The sequence below is a fragment of the Dama dama genome, chromosome X, assembly GCF_033118175.1.
Source record: "Dama dama isolate Ldn47 chromosome X, ASM3311817v1, whole genome shotgun sequence".
Lineage (NCBI taxonomy): Eukaryota > Metazoa > Chordata > Mammalia > Artiodactyla > Cervidae > Dama > Dama dama.
In genome coordinates this window covers 106,707,879-106,733,230 of record NC_083714.1, presented here as the reverse complement: position 1 = coordinate 106,733,230, position 25,352 = coordinate 106,707,879, and the positions used below count along the sequence as shown (strand labels likewise).

Genomic DNA, 25,352 nt, shown 5'->3' with positions numbered 1-25,352 from the left:
AGCCAAAACACTCTCTAATATAAATCACAGCAGGATCCTCTATGACCCACCTCCCAGAATATTGGAAATAAAAGCAAAAATAAACAAATGGGACCTAATGAAACTTAAAAGCTTTTGTACAACAAAGGAAACTATAAGAAATGTGAAAAGACAGCCCTCAGAATGGGAGAAAATAATAGCAAATGAAGCAACAGACAAAGGATTAATCTCAAAAATATACAAATAACTCCTGCAGCTCAATTCCAGAAAAGTAAATGACCCAATCAAAAAACTGGGCCAAAGAACTAAACAGACATTTCTCCAAAGAAGACATACAGATGGCTAACAAACACATGAAAAGATGCTCAACATCACTCATTATCAGAGAAATGCAAATCAAAACCACAATGAGGTACCATTATATGCCAGTCAGGATGGCTGCTATCCAAAGTCTACAAGCAATAAATGCAGGAGAGGGTGTGGAGAAAAGGGAACCATCTTACACTGTTGGTGGGAATGCAAACTAGTACAGCCACTATGCAGAACAGTGTGGAGATTCCTTATAAAACTGGAAATAGAACTGCCCTATGACCCAGCAATCCCACTCCTGGGTATACACACCAAGGAAACTAGATCTGAAAGAGACACGTGCACCCCAATGTTCATCGCAGCACTGTTTATAATTGCCAGGACGTGGAAGCAACCTAGATGCCCATCAGCAGACGAATGGATAAGGAAGGTATGGTACATATACACAATGGAATATTACTCAGCCATTAAAAAGAATACATTTGAATCAGTTCTAATGAGATGGATGAAACTGGAGCCCATTAAACAGAGTGAAGTAAGCCGGAAAGATAAAGACTAATACAGTATACTAACGCATATATATGGAATTTTAAAAGATGGTAACGGTAACCCTATATGCAAAACAGAAAAAGAGACACAGATGTACAGAACAGACTTTGGGACTCTGTGGGAGAAGGCGAGGGTGGGATGTTCTGAGAGAATAGCACTGAAACAAGTATACTATCAAGGGTGAAACAGATCACCAGCCCAGGCTGCATGCATGAGACAAGTGCTCAGGGCTGGGCACTGGAAGACCCAGAGGGATCGGATGGGGAGGGAGGCGGGAGGGGGGATTGGGATGGGGAACACATGTAAATCCATGGCTGATTCATGTCAATGTATGGCAAAAACCACTACAATATTGTAAAGTAATTAGCCTCCAACTAATAAAAATAAATTAAAAAAAATTCTAGAGGTCTTTGTCCACCTGAAACTTGAATGGGTAAACAAGGGCCTGTCTGAACTCATCTCAAGAAATCAAAACACTGTTGCCATCAGCCTAAAATGGGAAGTAGGTCCTCAAGTGTTAACAGTTGTGTTAGCAGCCCATGTATACCCTTTGTTGACTGTTCTGTAGCCCTGAACACACAGGATTAAGATTCAGGAAGGGGGAACATCACTAAAAGTGGTAGATTGGGATGCACAAATAATAAGTCCCTCTACTGAATCACCCTTTAGCTGACTAAGACCAACAGAACCAACTTTTTCAGAATTCTGGAATCTAATCCAAAACTTACAGCAAGCAGGGAACTCTTTTTAAAAAATTTTACTGATGTATAATTGATTTACAATGTTGTGTTAGTTTCAGGTGTACATCAGTATTAATCAGTTATACATATACATGTATTCACACTTCTTTTTAGATTCTTTTCCCATACAGGCCATTACAGAGTATTGAGTATAATTCCCTGTGCTATATAGTATGCCCTTATTAGTTACCTGTTTTATATATAATAGTGTGTATATGTCAATCCCAATCTTCCAATTTATCCCTCTTGATGCAGAAAAGGTTGGCTAAAATTTGATAAGAGAATTTTGAAGCATTTTGCTAATTTGTCTACCATTTCTGATTCCCCAGCAGCTGAGAGAAAGGTGGCCCATATTCCTCCTGCAGCTTGCTGGTGCCAAGGGGCTAATGACCTTGTTGTTAAAATACTGTGGCTGTGTGTTTTGACCTTTTTGATCCTGAGGGTCAGGCATAGAGACTGACCTTTGTCTTATACCCCTACTCAAGGCTAAATTGGCTTTGGAGGTCATGACTGCCTTTGTTGAAAGACTTAAAGACTTACACTGCCCATGTCCATCTGGGGAAAAGGATGGCAGAAGGGGCAAGCAGCACATGGATCCAATTACCACAGGAAGAAAGAGACTGAGGAAAAAAAAATCTTTGGAGAATAAAGACTCAGATGGGCCACTACGCACATCGAGGAACTCAGAGTGCAACACACATGCCCTGAACCAGATGTATGCTCAGTAAAAGCCTGAGTAGATGGTAGGCTTGTACTTCTGGAGGATCTTTAGGTTCCATGCAATCAGGAATGTAGGAGAAGAAAAGTAAGGCAGAGTTGTGGGCAGCCTGAATTAGTGTTGAAGGAATGCCCCAAATCTTAGCCAAGTTGCAAAGACCTGGTCAGTAATTTTTTTATTTTGGCTTCAGGTATTTAAAAGCAATCACTGTCAGTTCACTGGCTGACTAATGACATAATGGAATGGAGATTTCCATGATTACACATGGCAAGGAATGCAGTCTCTGCAGAAAAAAAAAATGTTTGGAAAAGTCACTAAATAAATTGTATCCCTCAACAAACAACAGCAACAAACTCTGAGGAAAGAAGAGAATCTGATTTCCAGAGTTATCAAACTATAATATTCAAACTGCCCAGTTTTCAACAAAAAAAAAATTACAAGGCATACAAAGAAACAGGAAATTATGGCCCATCCACAGGAAAACAACAGAAAGAAACCATACCTGAGGAATTCTATATGTTGTACTTACTAGACAAAGACTTAATATCACCTGTCTTAAGTAAGAGTCAGCAGGCCTGAGTTCAAGTCCTTGTTTTGTCACTAATTCCCTACATGAGTAAGAAAGTTACTTCCATTCTCTGAGTCTATGTTTCCTCAGGATTTATAAAATGAAGAAATTAGGATGACCAGTGGTCACAAGCTGGGAACTGACGTTTCAATTTAGCCTACCAATATATTCAGTTTATTCTTCACAGTGTTTCTTTTAAAATGTGAATTACTGGTCAATATTTTTAAAACATGAAGATTTTTACATGAAATCCAATTCTTGGCTTTTCTTGAAAAATCTGGAAGATCTGAGCTCATTGGACTTTCATACTTGCTATACTGTATTCCACCAACGAGAACCATCCAGGTCACTTTTGCTCCCTTTAGATAGGGCATAGATTTCCCAACTTGACACAGGCTCCCACTTACCCTAGTACCAGGCTGTTTTACTCATGTAAGTTAACTGCCTGGCCCTGTAAACATCTAAGTCAGCTACTCCTGGCTAAAATGGGTCTTTAGAGCTTTAAATCTGTGAGTCTAGGGTTTTATATAGGTGAAAAGTTTTCCCAAGTGCAATGAAAAAAGAGACACTATATAATCCAAAGCCAAGTAATACTCTGGGTCAGTGGGTTTCCCTATAAATAGGAGAGGTTTAGTTTCTGTGACATCTGATCTGCACAACCCTAAGGAAAGATGGTAATGATCTGATTAGCTCATCCTTTCATCTTCTACCAGAAACCCAGAAACCAGGGAGATCTAGAATTTTAAGAAACAAGGAAAATATATGCTGATGGCTTCTGAGTAGGCTCTTTACACTCTGAACAAACCCATGCCTTGTCACTCAGGCCTCAGCTACCAATAATAGCAAGTTGTTATGTATTCTGTACAGAGCCTGCCCTCCAGTGGGCAGTAAGCTGACCCCAGACCATGGCCCAAAGTCAGAACAAAGGTCAATTTTTACACGGAGGTAAAAGAAATAGGAATGATTTGGAATTATGGCCCCAAATGGGATAGGAGGGCCACCACAGGAATGGGATTTTCTACTTAAGAGACACATCATATCCTGGCAGTCGGCTCTCAGCTCCCAGAAGGGACACCAGCTCAGAAAAGCAGCTGAAGATGTCAGCACTTAGGTGTGAGGATTGATGTTCAGCAAGCTTTAATTCACTTAACCTGATCAATTACTGTGGAGGAGGAAATGGCAACCCACTCTGATATCCTTGCTGGGAAAACCCATGGACAGAGGATCCTGGTGGGATACAGTCCATGGTGTTGCAAAGAGCTGGACACAACTGAGTGACTGAACATGCATGACGAACTGCTGAGAATGTAAATCAACTCCTGCATTGCTCTTGTGAAGTCATATCCCCAGAGATATGAGAGAGATTGAGAACACACACACACACATACATGTATGTACATGCAGACTAAAATTCTGAATAATAGGAGAGGCAGATATTTGACTGGATAGAAGGCATATAAACTCAGAAGTTTCTTGTACAGCACCCAAAATGGTATCACACTTCCTATTTACAGATATCCAGCATACCTCAGGTTACAAAGGATTTTCACAAGACTTAATTATTCCCATTTTTCAAGGAGAAAAATTGGGCTTCAAAAATATACAGAAAACTGTTCAAGGTGCATACTCAGAACTGAGGCAAGAATCTGGGTTTCTCAGATTCCACATTGGTTTTATTTATTTTTTTTTTTATTCCATATTGGTTTTAAACCTAATTAACAGCAGGTAAGTCTACCTTAGATATAACAGCACTAAACATCCTAGGGGTGATGTTCACATAGCAATGAGACTTCCAGGTAGTAAATGGAAATACTCCACTATGTCAGTGACCAATTTGGTCCAATGATCCACAAAGGTGTCCAGTTGGTATAGTGTTAGGAGGAAAGTCTTTTCTTTGCCATTATACTTTATATCATGTTATATGCCAAATATCCTAAGGACAGTATTCTTAAGGAGTTACTGAATCTCAGCTCAGGATGAGACTGGATAAACAAGACAACAATACTACAACATAGAGGTACGTCATCTCAGGAAATCAACATCTACCTATATCAGTACTAATGAAGATTCAATAGTTGAGTGTTACTCATCTATATGTCCTACCTAGACATGTCAGAGCTTGAATAGATTCTAGACAATGCTTCAGAGATGAAGGAGAAACTAAAAACCCATGATGATATGTCAAATGTTTGGAAAAGCCAAGATTAGAACTCAGGTCTCTCATTTTCTAACATAGCTAGCACTGCCTCCACAGTACAATTCTAACCTCAACCAAAATCAATGTAGAAGAATGTTGTTAGTAATTCTACTTTTAAATACCTACTAGAAAAGAGCCTGTGCTTCCCTGGTAGCTCAGTAGTAAGGAATCCACCTGCCAATTCAGGAGATGTGGGCTAGATCTCTGGGTTGGGAAGATCCCCTGGAGAGGGAAATGGCAACCCACTCTAGTATTCTTGCCTGGGGAATACTATGGACAGTGGAGACTGCCAGGCTACAGTTCGTGGGGTCGCAAAAGAGACGGACACGACTTAGTGAGTGAGTAAACAACAACGACAAGAAAAGAGCCTACATAACCTCTGCCATTCAATTCCTTGAGTAACACAATCTTACCAGAATGTAAACCTATACATAAATGCTCATTTATGAGAACTGAAAGGTCTAACTTGGCATCAATTTTCACATCATTCATGCAACATTTAACCCAATTTCCTTTTACTGGTGACACCACAACTGCTAGCTGCTAAAGTTCCATTGTATTCCCCTTTAGAGATCAGAAGTCCATTTACTTATCACTTAAAAAGGTTTGCAATGATCAAAAAACTCATTACAAATACAATCTGAGGCAACATCTTAGTTTCTCACAGAAAAAACACTGGTATAATAGAATATTGGAGTTCTAACTTATGATTTAGACTCTGTCATTAATGCTCCTGGTCTGCTGTCATTGTTCTCAGTCTAGATTTGTGCTATTTGATACAGTAGCAGTTAGCCACATATGGCTAATAGGCACTTGAAATGTGACCAGTGTGAATTGAGATGTGTATAGAATACACATCAGATTTCAAAAACTTAGTAAAATATTAAAAAATTTATAGTTATAATATAATATTACACCATAATATTTTAGCTATATTGGGTTAACTAAAATACATTAAATAACTTTCACCGATATCTTCTTAACTTGTTTTAGTGTGGCTAATAGAAAATTTTATAGTTGTGGCTTGCATTTGTGGCTCACATTATATTTCTATTGGACTATACTGGCCTAAGTCAAGTCATTCTCAATATCAAAGATTCTGATTTAACCAGCCTAGAGCTGGGATTTTAGTGTTTGTGTCTTTTAAAGATACCTAAGTGAATTATTTCACTGTGCAGCCAAGATTGAGGACCACTAGGCTAGACTCTATACCATGCATGTCTGGCCCAGTCAGGGGTCTCCTCAAAGGTCAGCTTCAGCCCACCCATGTGGCTACCGAAGCTATGTGCTTGGAGAAACACTCCTCTTGGTCTTGGATGTATGAGCATCAATGTCAGTTCATTGATATTCTAAAGCTTGGCTCTGTTATTTGTCTCCTAGTTTTTCTGCTTTTCCTAGTATTTTATGCCACCCTTTGAATTACAGCTTATTATAAAAATGAAATTTCACTGAAGATGAAATACATGCAGATTTGGGTGATTTTCACTGAGTGCAATTTAATCTTTTTTTTTAAAGAGGGGGCTGTCAGCCCAAGGCACACAAGCTGTCCGTATACAAGGTCTCGAGCTAGTTACAAAGGCCCATGGTTATTGTTGTACACTTTCTAACTACCCCTGGGACCAATTCATCAACCAACGAAGCTGAGTTGGGACACATGGTCTGTGGAGACTCTGATGGAAGACACCATATATGTTAGAGGGAAAAGGACTGGATATTTCATTAAGAAATTCTCAGTATAGAGGGGGTGAGAGGCCATTTTGTCTACCTCTTTGCTTCTGAGCAGTGCCCTCACCTAAATTATTATAACCAGATAACAGTGCTTCCTACATTTGCAACTCTCCTAGGAAGGAGCCTTCTTTCAACCACTATGGTCAGCCTTGATACACAGACCTTCTTGAAGCTATTAATAATAAGGTGGTGGTGGTGGTGATGATAAAGCAAGTTACCATGTGCTAAGTACCCACTATGTGCCAGACACTTTACTCACACAGTAATCTCATTTAATCATCATAAAATTTCTGCTATTCCTATTTTTCAGATGAGGAAATAAGGCTCAGGTCTTGCTAAAAACCATAGAGGCAGGAGGTAGTAAAAATGAGACTGCATCTTCATCTTGGATTATCTGATCCCAAATGCCCTGCTCCTTCCCTCATGTCACACTTCTATCCTTCTTATCCTGAGGCCCTTCATTCTCCAAGGACCCAAGCCACTCTGATCTTTTGTTTGAGGTCAGGACTTCACCCTCATCTTACAAAAGAAACTAACAAAAGGTGATATTAAGGATGGCTATAAGACACCCTGATGTGGCTTTGGTACTTGTATTGCCACAAATCTGTTTTAATATATATTATTTTGTTCACTGTGATATCCCCTAGCATGAAATAATTGTCAACACCATTTTGCATATGGAGAAAATCAGAGCTCATGACTGCCAAACAGCTAATTGTAGCTCATAACACCAAGGAAGGCCAACAGCTGGAACACCAGGCCAGTGTTCTTCCCCCATTAGCATCCTGTTAATGGGTAACACAGAGGAAGCAGAAACTGCTAAGGATCCCCTTCTCAAGGACCCCTTCTTTTAAGGGCCAGGTTCTTCGTGGTATAATGTCAAAAGGGCCAAGGCCTTAGCAGCCTTATCAAGCTGCCTGCTTCCCACCCTTGGCACATCTTAGTTCCCAACCACCTTGCAAAAAGCAAGATTTGCAGTCAGTAACTCTAGCCCTTGAGAGGGTAGGGAGCCCAGATTCTTACATTAACAGCTGTAGACAATCATGAGACAACACGCAGGGGTGTTCACACTTCCCTAAATGAGAGAAAAGAGGCAAAGGAAGCAGAGAGGAGTGGGGAGGGGAGAAAGAGGGTGGGAAGAGAGCTATAAAAGGAAAGGATAAAAAAAGAAGAGGCAAGTAAAAGAAAGAAAGCAGAAAACAGAGGTAAGAAAGGTAAAATTTCACAGCAATATAGAGTTGAAAAGGTCTTCAAAACCATCAAGGCCAAAAGGGAAGTGATTTGTGCAAAGTCATAATGGGTAGAAGGTGGGAGGCAGGAGGTGGGGATTGTTATAAAAACAAGAAAAAAATCTCAAAATTAGAAGGGCAAAGATTAAAGAAAGCCCAAGTCCTGGGTAGGAGACCAAAACATGGAGGAAAAATGTGAAGAGCCACAAGAAGGGGAATGAGAAGGAGAAAAGGGGCTGGTGAGGGGGAAGCCAGGGGCAAGTAGCCAAGGAGAAAGGAGAGGAGAGTGAAAGCTGACACTCACCCTCACAAAGCTGGCAGGAAACCATCCCTCCTCATCGTCGATCTGGCCCCACCACCAATCCTTGTTGGAAGCATCCAAGACTTTGATGACGTCGCCAGCCTTAAATGCCAACTCCCGGTTGGCCATGGTGACGTGATCCCATACTGCCTCAGCACTAACGATGGAATCTCCAGTGATCAGCTTAGGAGACAAAATAAGAATGTGTTCAGTCCACACATCTAGCTACCTTACTTCTCCCGCTCCCCGAAGCTCTACTACTTATGGAAAAACTCACATATTAGTGGTGAAGGGTGGGGGTGATGGAGATAACACTGGGAGAGCAACTCTACTGGACCACAAGACAATACTATCAACTCTCCATTAGCCAGTGGGTAGAATGACCCAGAATGTGTATATGGACTACGCAGGACTCAAACTTTTATCCCTACTCATGAGCCCCTCCCCTAGAGAAGAAAAAGTTCCAGTCCATCTGTCCTTGATGCTTCAAGGCAGCTCTGGATCTGGAACGAGTGGAGAGTCTGAAACCAATGGCTAAAATGAGGCTCGAGCATATTTGCTCTAAATTCTCTGTTCTCCCCATTTCCTCTTCTTCCTTTCAACTGTCCAATTGAGAGTTGGTGATACATTATTTAACTCTACTGTACCTCACCCTCATGAGTTACAGACCATGGCATTCCTCACATATAATGGACCCCAGTCCTGCAGCCTCCTGTTCTCAACCATACATGACGCTATCCAGAGAATTCATGTGTTCATGGGTATGAAAGAATCTGGCATTCTGTGATGCCTTGCTCCCAGGAAACTCGACCTTGTCACAGATTCACTCAGTGATTTATACAATGACCCTGTGAAATACATAGGTTGACTTCTGCATTTGCTAGATGTCAAAACTGAGCCACAAGGAGATTAAAGGGTAAGCTCAGATCACTCAGCAAGGCAGGGGCTATGTACCTTGGTCATTAGACTTTATGGCCAGCAGGACTTGGCTCCACATAGTAGCAGGCAGACATCCATGCCACTTCCACATAAACACACACACACATGTTCATGACACTTGTCTAGGCACAGTGATGAGGATGGGTATGGGGGAATAGGCTGTTTCTCTCTGGCTACCATCTTGGTCACTGTATTATTTGTTCTCCTTTCTCCCACAACTGGTTCCAGCCTGTATAGGTCATCAATCTTCTTGGCATTTGGGGGAACAATTTCCAGAATAGAGAACATATGGCTCATCAGGCAAAGGACTTAAACATCCCCTTCCCAGAACTGAATTGCTGAACATGTCCTCTAGAAGTCATCTTTTCCATCAGTCTACTCTGATGAAGGACACCAAGGTAATTATTGGCTCCACAAGACCAAAGTCAAAATAATTCAGACAACAGAGACAGAATATGGATCATGCATCCTCTTATACAGGTCTGCCTTCCAACATACCAGCCAGAGAATAACCCTATGGTCATGATATTAATGCATAACACATGACACACATAGGAAAAGATATACACACTGATCTTTTGACTTAGTTAAGACATTCTGTTGGTTAGCTTATGCCTAAGGAATCCTTCATTGGGTTATAGCCATTGTTCTTCTGATAGAAGGCATAGAGGGAGCTCCTCAGCTTGGATGCAAAAGAGATTTCAAATAGGACCTTTTATAATACCACCTTTCGAGTACCTCATGAATTACTGTTTACAAAGTGTTTCACATCTACTGCATCACTTGATCCTTATGAATGAACTAGGTCTCACTATTACTCATATTTTAAAGATGAGGAAACTGAGTCTCAGGGTGGTGAACTGGTCCTTTGGCCAATCACACATGTAATAAATTATAAAGCTCAGTCTTTTGACTGCATATGCACTAATATCTATCATGCATACTACCAATGTTTACTAATTAGCTATAATTAACTCACAGAACTCCATTCACACCATAAACCAGATGGTTCCTATTCTTTAAGAACCCCAAAGAAGGAGATTTGGACAGCCACTTTCAGTCACTGGTACCCCTTCTAAATGGAGTTTCATTTAAACCTGCTTTTTTACAATTACACTAAAAGTCAATTTCTTCTTGTTCTGGCCACAGTGGAGGAAAAGAATTGCTGGTCACTGGCCTCAATAAGTATTTGCAGAGAAGTCTCCCCTCTCCTGCCAAAAATGGGTACCAACAGGGTGTTACTAGAGCTTAACAAGTACCTACAGCCCAACTCAGAGCACCACAAGGGTTTAAAGTTTTATCACTGACTGTTTATCAAGGGTCAAAAGAGTATCTTGGCATCAATTACCAACACTCAGCTCAAGACTCTAAATGTGATGCTGTTTGAATTCCCCTAGGCCCAGGTCTACTTGATTCTGCTACCTGTATGTTTTTCACAGTGCAGTCTTCTTTTTAGGGAGTCCATTCTTGGCTTTCCCCAGCAGCAGTTGGCTCATTCTTGTCCCCATTTAGTCTAGTTGGCCTGCCTGGGCCCTCAGGTCATAATGTCCAGCTATACCCTGGACAAAACCAATCCCTAGATAGGACCCTGTGGCCATAAACCAACTGGAAAGCCTGTTGTCAGGGCCTACTTGGAGTCAGTGACAAAACTGGATAGCACTTCAAAGATCATCACCCTTAATACCTCATTTTATAGATTAGGTATAATATAGCAGTAGTGACTTGCCTAAGGTCACCAGATCACCAACCTCCTTCCCGTTTTCCCATCATAACACCATAGATAGAGAAGGTAGAGAAAGGATACCTGGATTTAAGGCCTTGCTAACGAAGTAATGGCAAAGATGATAATATTAGCTAATACAGAGCACTAACTATATGTCAGACACTATTACAAGCACTTTATACACATCAACTCATTTAATCCTCACAGCAGCCCTATTAGTATTCTTATCCTACAGATGAGGAAACTGAAGCTCAGAGAAATTAAATAATTTGCTCAAATCCATATAGTCAATAAGCATTGAAGCCATAATTCAAATGCAGGCACAGTCTGATTTTTATAGCATCTTTTTCCTCTTACAAACTACACTGCCTCTGAGTCTCACTTTCTTCATCTGGTAAGTGAAGATAATTCTACACTTCCACATGATTCATGAGCTGCAAGACAGTGAACCAAGAATTGACAAATGTGTGTGCAGACAATAAGAAGAGGGCAATCTAGAAGGGGATGTAGCTATATAGAGCTCCTGTGTTCTCTAGTCACAAATGCAAGCAGGAATAAGGGGATGTTTTTCCCTTATTCTCTGAGATGTTTTAAAAGGAAGGTAAATGTGGGCTGGAAATTGGTTTCAAATCTCCCCTTTGTATATAGAATTGACTTTTAACTTGCTACAATTTTTCATAAATACGACTTTTCTCTGCTTATCCATTTTTCACCCAACACTATACCAACAGTGAATGCCCTTCAAGAAGTATGCCAGAGTGGTTAAAGGCAAGCAAACCTAGCTTCAGTTCTGGGCTCTGCTACTTTAGAAAGTAGATGTGACAAAGGGAGATGAGGGATATAAGAGAGGCCACATAAATAATCCAAAATGGAACTGCCAGCATGTAATTAAGGATACCAAGAGTACAGTATCACAAAAGCCATAGACAAAACTTTCAAGCTATACAACCTTCAGTTTAGTTTCTTCATATGCAAAATGGGGATAATACCTGCCTCACAGGCAGAATTGTAGAGAAAGTGAACTGAGTGCTAGATGTATAATGTCTAGTACTGTGCCTGGTATACTCTGGCCTAGTGCAAGACTTCAGAGGAAGGAAGAATCATGTGTGGGCTCTAAGACAGTTTTGTGGTGCACTGAAGTAGGCCTTAAGGAATAGGTAGGATTGTAACGGATAGAGAAGGAAACAGAAAAGGCATGTGAGGCAGACTAAAGTCTCAAAGGCAAAGAGTATGGGAAATTTGATGGTAAACACGTAGTGAAGTTTGGAAAGGGCTGGGAAGATTGGGATGGAAAGACAGCTAGAAAGGTGGACTGGAGTCTTGTTTTAAGGCTTTAAATCTCATTTGAGGAAAAGGAGATCAAAGTTGATTTTGTAGAGGGAGTTCAAAACTAAGTATGATCATTAAAGCTTAAGGATAAGTAATGAGGAAATGTTGGTTTGGGAGTGGCATAAAACATGATGTTTTCTCTAATGTGATGAATGCTTGTGGCCAGTAGGACATGCAAGTAGATTTGAAGTTCAAGAGAGAGCAAGGGAGACAGTTATAAAGGTTTGAGAGCCAATGATCCAGAAGAAATTATGGAAACCAAGGAAGTTTGCCCTGGAAGAAAGTGCTAAGAAAGAAGACCAGAAACCTAGGAAAACAGCAATAATAGGAGGTGAAGAAGAGAAGAGGAACCAGAGAAACAAATGAAAATGGAGTTTTCAACACATAGTTAGGATACCCAGGGGTGCAATCTCACAAAAACCAAGGACAAGTGTTTTGAGCAGCAGGAACTGATCAAATTATCAAATAAAACAGAGCTACCTATAAGAGGGAAAAAAAATCAAGAAAAGTCTATTTGGGAGTGGCTGTATCAAGGTTTAAATTCTTCATTTCTTGTTTATAACTGGTTTATGCCCCCCACCAAAATCCCTAATTTCCCAATGGTCACAACTTCTTCATCTTGCAATCCCATCATCCCCAAAAGCCAGGAGATAGTACTGGGTTACTCCAGCAAGGTGCCCAAATAGCACTTAGCCTTGGGACACTGTTGATGTGACTTCTAATAAAATGCTTCCCAATCCTCAGGGCATTTCAAGTACAGGACCAAATATAAGTTGGTTCTTGCTCAGATTTACCATTGAGTGGGACACATGGTGTTCTGCATTCCCAAACCAAAGACACTTTTGGACATGAATAAAAAGATGAAGAGGGAGAAGAGTCATAATTCTTAAAGGAATAATATCCAATTCCTTTTTAATCTAGATTTCCAAGCAATTCTAATTTCAAATATTCTATTCCATTGTCCTACAAATAATCTGTTATCAGACCCATGTGTCCTGACTTTTTAACCTGAAAATATGATCATTATACACTGTAGGCATTGGGAGTTTGATCCCTCAGGCTTGTTTCTGATCAACAATGAGGCATGTACCTATAGCTAACTTGGAGTGGCCAGTGGGCCCTTTTAGGAGGAAGGAAAAAAGGCAAGGAAGAGGGAGGAAGAAAGAAAAACAGAGAGGAAGAGAAGCACTTGATGATAACATGTGCCAGGCATTGGGTAAGGGGATTTCTTTTGTGATCTTAGTCTCTATAGCTCTCCACTGTAAGCTTTAATATAATCATTTTTACTGAATATAACCTGTGAGGTTACTAAGTGGCCCACAGTCACCCAATTAGTAGATGGTTGAGCAGATTCATGAATGTCTAGTTGACCTTATTGTATAGCTTTGCTTTTGTGAATCCCCAACATTACCTATCAAGAAGGCAAAGTGAGAGGGCTCCCAGCTGGTTTCTCTCTCCAGGGAGACCAGTCCACCCTGTGAATGATCTAAATCAATAGTTCTCAATCCCCTGGAAGGCTTGTTAAAATACAGATTGCCAGGTCTCATGAGTCTCTTATTCAGTACGTCTGAAGTAAGGCTTAAGAATTTGTATTTCAAACAAGTTCCTAGGGGATGCCTACTGGTTCAGGGACCACATTTGGTGAACCACAGCCCCAGAAGGTCTTTCTAGTCTAGGCTTTACCCCTGCCTTTCTTGATGCCTCATTCTCCTAAGGATCCCCATGGCACCCCACTCCTTGCTTGGTTACAAGGTACTGCTCAGTGGTTGGTATGTCTGAGAATGAGTATTTTGGGTCATGTAGGGAGCATTCCCAATGCCAGGCCTTGCAAACACAGAAATAAAACCCTCACCCAGTTTTCTTGAGCTGCACCTCTTGTCTTCCTCTTCACATTCTTGACCTCTAGCTGAACAGTACCACCCCCAAAATAGTTATTTAATTAGCCTGGGTGGCTGCCAGAAATACTAGAGTTATAATGGCAAGAAGCAGCAGAGGGAAGGATTAAAAAACTGTTGTTCAGAACAGTGTATGTCTAATTGCCATGAAAAGTAGCTGAGCCTGGCTTTCATTCTGAGAAGCTTCACAAGGGGATAAGAAGCAGCCTGAAGGATTTTGCCTTTCTTTAAGGTTTTTTTCAGTTGATACTTACCCCCATTCTCTCAAAAGATCCCCTCCCTCAACAGCTAGGCATGGACAAAAGAAAATCCCTTCTTTTGTTCCATTTGGCTGGTTGGTGTTAGTTGCTCAGTCATGTCCAACTCTTCATGACCCTATGGGCTGTAACCCTCCGGGCTCCTCTATCCGTGGGATTCTCTAGTCAAGAATACTGAAGTGGGTAGCCACTCCCTTCTCCAGGGGATCTTCCTGACCCAGGGATTGAACCTGGGTCTCCTGCATTGCTGGAAGATTCTTTATTATCTGAACCACTAGGGAAGCCCTTGTTTCCTTTACGCACATCTAAAGTAGGCTGGTATTTTATTCTCTCCTGAATAAACCAGAGATCTTTTTCATATGTCCTTGTAAACAGACTGTTATCTTGCCCAAAGTGTTCAAGGATAAGACTCTTACCCATTTCTGGGTTACAAAGGTGTAACCCAGATTGTTTCAACAATAGTGGGGAGGTATCAAAAGACTGGCTATTAGAAGAAGCTCTACCAGTAAGTCACTGAATCATCTTGGATGGATCCCTTTACCTGTCTCAGTTTCTTTATCTGTCATGTTACAGACTTGAATCAAATAGCCCTTTCTAGTTCTGGCTTTCTATTAAGCGTAACACTTGAGCTTTGCAAAGGTTAGGAATTTCATTATTATAGATTATTTCTTCTCACTGATCTTTGCACTTGATAGTAAGTAAGTAAGCATTAGCCACTCAGTCGTGCCAACTCTTTGCGACCCCCAAGGACTGCAGCCCACCAGGCTACTCTGTCCATGAGATTTTCTAGGCAAGGATACTGGAGTGGGTTGCCATTTCCTTCTCCAGGGGATCCTCCCAACCCAGGGATCGAACCCGGGTTTCCTGCGCTGCAGGCAGATTATTTATTGACTGAGTTACAAGGGAAGTTTTCACTTGATAGGATTCTTTTATTGCTCTCTACTCAAGAAAATGAGAACTTGGCACTGGCTAGTCCCTTCCTGAATATAACTCACTCAGGCATTGTTAGTGACACATTAAAGCACAAGCCAGTCAGATTGACTGGGAAAACTGAGGAATGGGTTTTCCACTTTAGCCCTTGACTGCTCTATTCAAAAGTCAGTGGTGGGCCGTGGGGCAGTGTTCGGGGGGCGGGGGGGGGGGGTGGCGGGCGAACTTTCTTGGTGGTCCAGTGGTTAAGAATCTGCCTTCCAATGCAGGGAACTTGAGTTCAATCCTTGGTGGGGGAACAAGAGAAACCCACACACCACAAATAGAGAAGCCCTTGCCCCACACCTAGAGAAAGCTCACACACCACAATGAAAACCCAGTGCAGCCAAAAATAAATTTTAAAAATTGTCCATGTCAGGGAAAGCTTCTCTGGTGGCTCAGTGGTAAAGAATTTCAATGCCAATGCAGCAGCATGGGTTTGATCCCTGATCTGGGAAGATCCCACATGCCCTGGGACAACTAAGCCTGTGCTCCACAACACACAGTACTGAGCCCGTGCTCTAGAGCCCATGAACCACAACTATTGAGCCCACATGCCACAGCTACTGAAGCCCATGTGCCCAGAGCTCGTGCTCTGCAACAAATCCACTGCAATGAGAAGTCTGCACACTGCAACTAGAGAGTAGCCCTAGCTTGCCACAACTAAAGGCCCATGAGCAGCAACAAAGACTCAGCAGAGCCAAAAATAAATAAAAGTCAGTAAGGACCTTTGCTCTTTGTTCTGGCCACATAACTCCTCAGACAAATCATCTTTCTCATGACATCAGCTCTTACTACCTCCAGTCCCATATTTCCAACTACCTGTTTCACATTTCCCTGGGGGCCTGCTACTGCATCCAGTAAAAACATTAAGGGCCCATTCCCCTGCATCCTTATTTTTCTCATTTCTGATAAATTTTCTGGGCCTGCTGATTTTTTCTTTTACATATAGATATGACCCTTTATCTTCTTTTTCAATGCCTTATCTTAGGCCTGGGCCTTATCACCTCAAGTTGCCTCCTAACTGGCTTTCCTACAGCTCACAGGTCTCTCTCCTCCTTAATAATTCACTTCTTAAAACTTCTTTGTTGGTGCCACTATCCATGCTCAAGAAGCCTCAAAAACTCCCTACTGTTAATCTCTCAAAGCTCTCCTTAATCTAGCCCCATCTATGGATCCAATCCTTGTCTTGAACCAACAGGGACCTTCCACTCTGGTAACACAGAGTCTCTTTCAGGCAGATGACTCCTACCTCTGTGCCTGATTCAGCCATTCCCTTGTCCATGGTTAAGTGTAGGGACATGGGATAGGCTTCCTCTTCCTTGCCATATGATCTTGGCCCACCTGCTCCTTAATCTTGTCCCTGACGACTCCACCCTATATCTTCTCTCCCTTGTCTCTTTCACTATTTTCTACCTAGGATAAGAAGAAGATATTAAATAACATAGAGCTATTCAAGTTGTTAACCAGGGTGTTATTCTCCAAACAGATTGTATACTTGTGAACAGTAAATCTAAAATATCTGCTTAATCTATAATGAACAACATTGTTTTTAGCCTCTAAAGTTCTGTGCCCAGAGCTCTAAAACCAGGTAAGCTCTGAGGAAGATCACAACAAAAGAGTTAGCATCTCTGTCAGGTTGCAGAATATTCTATGGGGTCAAAGAAATTGTTTGCATAATATATACCAGATGACCTATAGGCCAATCCATTGCTGATAGGATTTATGGCCAGGTGGCTTCTGGGGTGGGCTGGCTTTTGCTGAAGATCTTTGCAGATGCTCAATGGTCATCAGGGGAAGAAGAAATGTCAGGTAAGAAAAAAACCTGATTTTTTTAAAACATAAGGATTGCTATTTGTTTTCTATATGATTTAATACTTCACACCTATCTAGTTTCAGCTTTAATCTGGATGCTGCAATCACCCATAACCAGATAATTTCATTTCTGAGCAGAATAATTAATGCATTCAAGTGATGGTGGCTCTAAATGTATTGAAAGGAAGTATACAAATATTGCCACTTTTCATGATATGATTATATTTTTCCTAGTTTGGGCATGTGATTTGTGAGTCATTAGGCATTGGCTTCCTTCAATATCCCACTGTTAACATAATTTTTCACTTTAACAAAATGAAGGTTGGCTTTAGCCACACCTGGCAGACACGAACCCCAGCCCAGCTGGCTTGATTTGAAAGGATAGGCTAGATGCAGGTCAGCTCAGCAAGAACAAGACAGACCACCTGATCCAGAGGCCAATATGTCAAAAGCCAATTCACACCTGTAAGCTCCTAAAAGCTTGGTAAATCCAGATAAGCATCTTAAGATATGAAACCATCCAGGACATTTTCTCAATTATTACAGACTAATAACAAAGGATAACACCTCTTTCTAGACTTCTTCTAAAAGAAGCTACGAAGTGATCTCAGCTATAACAGTGACCAAATATATGAGGTAAGGGAAGTTCCTTGTTTGGTTTACACCTTAGCAATGGACTCTTCTAGTATGACACTTTGGCCATTAGCTCAACCTAATAGGCCCAAGAGTTTCTGAAGCGAGACCCAGCTGCTGCCCCAAAGCTTATGATGTCACGAGTTTGGTCCTGTTGAAGGAATAAGTCCTTTAGAGAAAATGCAGCCAACAGGGCCAAGGATTGCAAAGATCAGAGAGAAGACCACCAATCATGATACCATTGGCTGCAGAGGTCTCCCTCACCAGAGTAGCTCCCAACCTGATAAGCATCAGCTTGCACCTTCAAAGCATCTCGGAAATAAAAGTTACTGTCAAGTTGTTTGGGAATTTTTTTTGGCATCATCCAAGTGCCTCTGATTCTGTTAGGAGAAGCACACTGATTGAAACCGCCCACCCTGGCCAGGCACCATAGTAACCATTTGCATGAGTTGTTTTATGGCAGGAGATCCTGATAAGGAATACGGAACTAATAGGCCACCACCAGCCGAAAGAGTTCGGGAAAGATCGAGAGGAGACACTACCTGTCCGTCCACTTCCCAGAATCCCTCTTGCTAGCATCCATCTTGGCTGAGCGATGCGTGCGCCACCAGGAAAGACTCTGAATTAGAATGATTGGCCAAAGACCACCCGGAAACTAATCCCATCACCATAAAACCCAAGACTGCGAGCCACGCGGCAGAGCAGTTCTCCTGGGTTCCCTTACCTACTGCTCTCCACCCGGGTGCCCTTTCCCAATAAAATCTCTTGCTTTGTCAGCATGTGTCTCCTCGGACAATTCATTTCCGAGTGTTAGACAAGAGCCCAGTTTCAGGCCCTGGAAGGGGTCCCCCTTCCTGCAACAAATGGCGACCACGAAGGGACATTTTCTTCACTGAGACTGACATCCTGACCACTCGGGGTACTCAGGGGCCAGCTTGCCTGCCAATGGACCAGACCCAGCGGCCGCAACTGGGACCCTTTTGTCCCTGGTCTCCTCCTGATGCGGACAACTGGCCAGAGTGCCCCGACCGGTAAGGAACAAGAGACTTTATTGACCTCCCTCCCCTTCCCTCCCTCTCTCCTCTCCTTAGCCCTTCCTATCCTTCCCGTTTTTCTAGTCCCCCGGTCCTGGACGCAGGAATCTGGTCGAAGGGCCTCAGCTTGAGCTGAGGATTGGAGACTGATCACCTCCTCTTGGCAGAGAACTCGAATTTTCTGGTCTGGTTTCTAGTAGGGCCGAGTTCCAGTCCTCCCTTTTCTGGAAGCCCAGGGAAAAGTCCCGTAACGCCTGGGTGTCTGCAGGTGGCAGAAGACGTCTGTAAGGCCACCCCTTTTGCCCCCCTTTCCCGCCTCCTCCCCCTTCTTTCAACCTGGCTTCCTTTCCTCCTTTTGAAATCTTTGAAGACATCTGAAGTTTTGTGTCTCTATAAAAGGTTTTCTGAGAGACTGTGTTCTTGTATTTAAGAGAGTGTCTGATGAGGACTGCCAGGTTTATATGTGTGTGTTTTAACTCTGTTCTGTGTTGTGATTTGTGATGCCATTTTGCTTTGTTTGGCTACCATTTAGACCTGCCACCATTTTGTTAGAGCTTGATTTTCTTTCCCTGTGCCTTGAGACCAGGGCTCTCAGGAACACTTATCTAGACCATCTCTAACTCCTGAGACTGAGAAAGAAAAAAGAAAGAAGCCTTTAAAAATGTTATTTATTTCAGCTTTTTTTATAAACTAGTAAATTTTATATTGTAATATCTAATTCATGACCAAACTTAGAAAATGAAGCTAGATCTTGCAGTGTGTCTGTCTAAATATGTCTTGGTATGTTTTTATCTCTGGGTAATATTTTTTAGGTTAATTTGTAAATGAGCTCTATTTAATTGGCTTAAAAAAGGTAAGCGCTTACAAATCAAATAATTCTAAATTAAACAATAAATTCCAGGTTCAGGTGAACTGGGAAATATTCAGTATTAAATACCTGATATTAATGTTTTTTGTTGACCTATCTAATATAGACATGTCTTAGAGTAATTAACATCAAATGGAATATTTTCATTGTACCTAGGTTTAATATAAGTTAAATATTATACCTATTACAAGTTTGTCAACAAAGAAATTACCTCGAGTTAAAAAAACTTCTAAAAAATGTAAATGAGCTTATCTCAGTAATCTATCTTTGGACGAAGATCAGATGCCTCATGACCTGCAACCAGGGCTGGAAAAAGACATAATAATCCAGGTCTCCAACCTGGATGGAAAGACTTTTTGTCAGGTACTCTTAACTAGCTCATGCACAATGAAACTGAAGGGAAATTAACTCTTAGATTAATTTCCACTTCCAAAGGCCCCTACACTGGATTGGTCTATAGAGAAGACAGCTGACCTGATCTCACCTTAAAATGATGCTCAAACAAGAAAAACTACAGTACACCAGGATGAGAAGACAATGACATCAGAGGTAGACAGCTTGTCCAAGATATTGGACCTGATTCGTATGATCGTTTATAGTGTTCTCTTGACTTCTTAGACCTTTGTATATAAATCAAATGCTTTTCTATCATAGGCCTGATACTATGCTAGTTTTAAAAATCAATCCAATTGTTGAGATTGTGGCCAATTATCTGTGTCTAGCTCTGGGTTACCTTGGTAAATTTCTCTACTACAAGACTCTAACTGGTTGGCCCTGAGGAAATTTACTTGGAAAAATTATAGTCATATTCAGGTTACTATGATACTACCAGATGGGATCCCCTCACTGGGCCAATTAATAATGCCTACTTTGACTCTGGCTATAAATTTGAGCCTTTTTCTATTCCTCAAGCTCAATCAGAGCAACAAAAAAGGTTTTAGCAAAAGAAAAAGAAATCTCCCACAATTATGAGATAGATTTATATAGATAACTTAACTAAGCTATGGTAATTTAGGTTTAAAGTCTCCTCTGTGTTAAAAACAATTAAATCATACTAAGGATAATCAGTCTAGTAACACTAGAAAACTGGGCTATGTGCCTTATAGATGGTGGTGCCAATGAATAATTTCCCTGAAAGATAAAGATTCGTACAGAGTAGAATAAGTCAGATGACCTGGGATATACTGGGCTACATCTAATAGAAGCTCTTAGGTCTTACTTGTGACTTTACTAATACTGCTGGCTACGTTCTTTGTATTTCACCTGTTTTACAGAATTGCTATTTCTTACAGTGCCAAATGTGTGACTGAGGCCTCTGATAGAATAATATATAGTTCCTTATGAAATCGATGATGATGACAGTGTAACTCTAGATATGAGAAAAAGCAACAAGAGGGAATGTTTTCCTGGACCAAGAGGCTAGTAAGACAGGTGATCCAGAGAATTTTAGATACTGTTTTATGGCCTAATCCAGTAACAGCACATCGAGAGGCCGGTCGACAAAATCTTTGCCAAACCTGAGAATGGACATTCTCAGCACCATGGGATAAAATGGTCATGAAATGCCCCCCTCAAAGTCGTGGTCAAGTTTGTGAGCAAAAAGGGGCTTTGCCAACTGAAGATTGACACTTGCCATCTACATCTACAGCGATTCTATCATGGCCACTGCAACTGCTGACTTTCAACGGCCCTGAAAGGAGTTCAGGGTGAAGATCAAGAATGAGGTGTTCCGTGCTCTGGGAAAAACTGGCAGGGCAGGCCTTCAGATAGTTAGATCTTTTCAAGAGATTTTATGAGTCCCAATTCTTGCATCTTCTCATACCTAGAGAAACACTGACATCATTAATGGTGCCGTCTGCTTTGGCTATTAAAGAAAAAAATTTACAATTAAAAGTCAAAATGGAGTACTCAGCTTTGGTTCAGACATCCTGGGAAATAACCAGGTGTTACTATGGGTGTAATTTCAGATTAGACATTGTATTGCCAAACACTTGAGTTTTCTGAGTCGTGTCAGGCTTAGATGCCACCATTCTCAAAACAATGTCTGCTGGAAGCTAGTAACTTCTACCTTACTTTTTATAAAACTAGACAACTGGCCACCTGGCTACAAGTCTCCCTGAAGTGCCAGGTCCAGACTAGATTTCAGGTCTATTCTTCTAAAAGAAAGAGATTTACTTTGTCTATTAAAACTCCAGTTATCCCTTCTCTAGCTACTACTAACTGGGTATGTTACAACAAAATGGCAGACCAAGGGATTGAGATTTTAATCATACAAGGCTCAGATCTAAGACTTGGAACTCAGGAATACTTCCAATTCAGTGTCTCTTCTCCAAGATGAGGCGGTCCTCTGCCCCATTTTGACAAAAAGTTATCACAGTCATAGTTGCCCTGTTCCCTAAATAAAACTGAACAGGACTCTGCAGGGTGGCAACTCTGGAGTACAGATCTGCTGTACTGTAAAATATAGGCTTTATTCAGCCTCCTTGACCTTCCCTGAGTTCCAAAGGGTAGATTCAAACAATTGCCAATCAGAGAAGGAAAAAAAAAATACAGAAACAGAGGGGAAACAATCAAATGGTGGTACAGCCTTGAGACGGGTCCTGGTTCCTACTCAAAAAAAAAAAAAATATGCATAACAATGTCTTTTGAGTTCTTCTACAGAACTAGAGCCCCCACCCAGGTGGAAGATGGTAACTTCAGACTAAACATGATTCTTAGAACACAGCTCTGTTGCTTGACCACCAGCCAATCATCCCAGAAGTGCCTCCTGTTTCTGGGGACCAGTGATGACCATCCTGTTAGGTCTCCTGTTTGGCCCCTGTCTATTTTACCTCTGAGAGGTGCTCTGACAGTTTCAAACTAAGTTGCTGTTATTACAAGAGTAAAAGCTGGTTTCAGATGTGGAACACCCCAACTTAGATCAGGTAGAGAGAGACTTCTGCTCTGCTAGGCAGGCCTACGCCCAGGCACAGCAGGAAGAAGTTACAGAAGAAAGAGACCTCCGCCCCAATTCCCACGAAGCATCTTGAGTATGAAGTCTCTCAGGGGGGAGTTGTTAGGGGAAACACACTGATTGAAACCGCCCACCCTGGCCAGGCACCATAGTAACCATTTGCATGAGTTGTTTTATGGCAGGAGATCCTGATAAGGAATACGGAACTAATAGGCCACCACCAGCCGAAAGAGTTCGGGAAAGATCGAGAGGAGACACTACCTGTCCGTCCACTTCCCAGAATCCCTCTTGCTAGCATCCATCTTGGCTGAGCGATGCGTGCGCCACCAGGAAAGACTCTGAATTAGAATGATTGGCCAAAGACCACCCGGAAACTAATCCCATCACCATAAAACCCAAGTCTGCGAGCCACGCGGCAGAGCAGTTCTCCTGGGTTCCCTTACCTACTGCTCTCCACCCGGGTGCCCTTTCCCAATAAAATCTCTTGCTTTGTCAACATGTGTCTCCTCGGACAATTCATTTCCGAGTGTTAGACAAGAGCCCAATTTCGGGCCCTGGAAGGGGTCCCCCTTCCTGCAACAATTCTTTATACCAGTTTCTCAATTGTCATTCCCAGACTCTTTGCTCAGAATCACCCCAGCATTTTTAACAAGCGGCCCGAGCAATTCTAAATCATATATCACACTGAGACCAAGTGTCTTTTAAACTTTCTAGAGCCTGAGTTTGAAGTACAAGAATTTCTTCTAACTGCAATGGTTTCTGAAGAAACCAGAATCTCTGAAATTCTGGCTCTTGGCTTCTCCTTCTTGTGTCAGTTTTCAGGCAGGCTAAGGAATTATAGTAGTTTGTCTAGGTGGATTTTCCCAGGCTGCCTCAGAGACTATCTGCACCTGCACCCCTACTCCCACTCCCTCCTAGACCTTCAACATTGAAGCCCCTAATGGAAAATTTTTGCAGCATCTCTCTACACTACAATCTAGAAGTAATTTCCTAGAGCTATGTTCAATCTACCCAAGTCAGCTCCCAATACTCTAAGAGAAAAATTATCAGTAAAAAAAAAAAAAAAAAAGACTCAGCAATGCTCTTTCCACGAGTTGAGTCAGAAGCATGTTATCCCAAGCTGGAGGTCACTCTGACCCCTACCTATCTCTTGAGTCAGACTGGGATCTATCTCCAAAATATTCCTGCCCTGATTATCTCATCCTTCTTGGACTTGCTGTGGCTACTAAGTTCCAGCTACCCATGTGGGTTGCTTGTTTCCTACATACCTTGAAAGATGGCCAGGGCAAGCCTAGGGGATAGGCAGGAGATTCAAAAAGCCCCAAATGCTTGAAGTGACCTAGACCCATCACCCTACACCTGGGTTCTTGAATTCCTTTACATAGTTCCACTGAGACAAGACTTGGGAGCTTTAACTTTTTCTGGACTGTGACTTGAAGGTCAGCCTTGGAATTCCTCCAAGGGATGGGGGTGGGGCTCCTCTAGGTTTACAGAAGGGTTAGGAGGAGGGGGCTAGAACTACATGAAGAATTTGTCCTCCGTGTCTCCCACATGTATAATTCTATACTCATCAACACCACAGCCAGAGGGTGGGTGGGCAAGGCAGCGAGAAGAAGGGAAAGTCATTTTTTATCCATTTGACAGATGTCGTGTTAAAATCTTGTAAGGGAAGGAGGACTGTAGGTGGGGGGGGAGGAGCAGAGGAGGAGATAGGTTGGAACTAATAGTTCTAATGTATTCTTAAATGTGGCCATCTGGTCTAAGGTAGTGATAACAGGAACAGCATTTAGTAAGGTATACTGTGACCTGCTTCTATACATGGAGAAGAGACAGAAAAAATAAATATATTTCAACCATCTTAAACCACCTTGAAGTCTACTGAGCATGCCCACCCAGGACACTGGCTTGCAAAGTCTCTAGCCTTGGCAGGCATTTACAAAGAGAATGTAACTGTCTCCTGGGGAGTACTTATAGCCCAAAAGGGAAATCTGCATTTAAACAGCCCATCAGAAAGTGAAAGATGGTTTCCAGTAGCTTATTGATTTCCCTCTTCTCTTTTACTCCCTGCAAGAGAAAAGACATTGGCCAAGGCATTTAGCAGTGTTTCTGGCCCTTGTCAGTAGTTTCCCATTCAGGGATGGGTCATTTTTCTCCTGACAAAGTCTAGCACTGTCCTGGGTTCCCAGCAGACATGATAAATGATTGATGAGCAGGAATGGTCAGTGAGCATTCACTAGATCAGGCTCCCAGGGACTCAAACTGGCTGAGCTGTCTCCCCTTCAGACTGTGTCTTTTAAGACTACAGACAGAGGGATGTAACATCTAAACCTAGGCTAACAATGAAGACACAAAAGAAGCACAATCAGACCCACCCTCAGGGCCCAGGAAGGATAGATTGCAGAATGGATGCAAACATCCCATCTGTGTTTGCAGGAAAAGTGATTGTGCTTGTAACAAAAGATCTTCAAGTAGGTCAGTGAGGCTTATGTAAGAGATCCTCTGCCTGTCTGGGCTAGGTAGAGGAGGTAGGAGTAGAGAAGGGAAGGGACCCAGGAAAGCTGACTGAGGGACAAAACATCCAGCAAGATGCTAGGGCTTGAACCTACTCTTCTTGACTCT

The 25,352-nt window shown here is 41.9% G+C and overlaps 1 protein-coding gene across 5 annotated transcripts in view; it reads right to left on the bottom strand.

The window, feature by feature from the left end:
• The window catches only part of ARHGEF9 (Cdc42 guanine nucleotide exchange factor 9), a 462,467-nt gene that overhangs the window by 164,990 nt on the left and 272,125 nt on the right, over window positions 1-25,352 (bottom strand). For 4 of the 5 annotated variants that reach the window (XM_061136169.1, XM_061136173.1, XM_061136171.1 and 1 more), the window contains one exon: window positions 8,322-8,501. The exons of the other annotated variant lie outside the window; for it this stretch is intronic. In XM_061136169.1, the coding sequence (XP_060992152.1) occupies window positions 8,322-8,501 (180 nt within the window). The remainder of the gene's footprint in view (window positions 1-8,321; window positions 8,502-25,352) is intronic. 5 annotated transcript variants of the gene reach the window in all.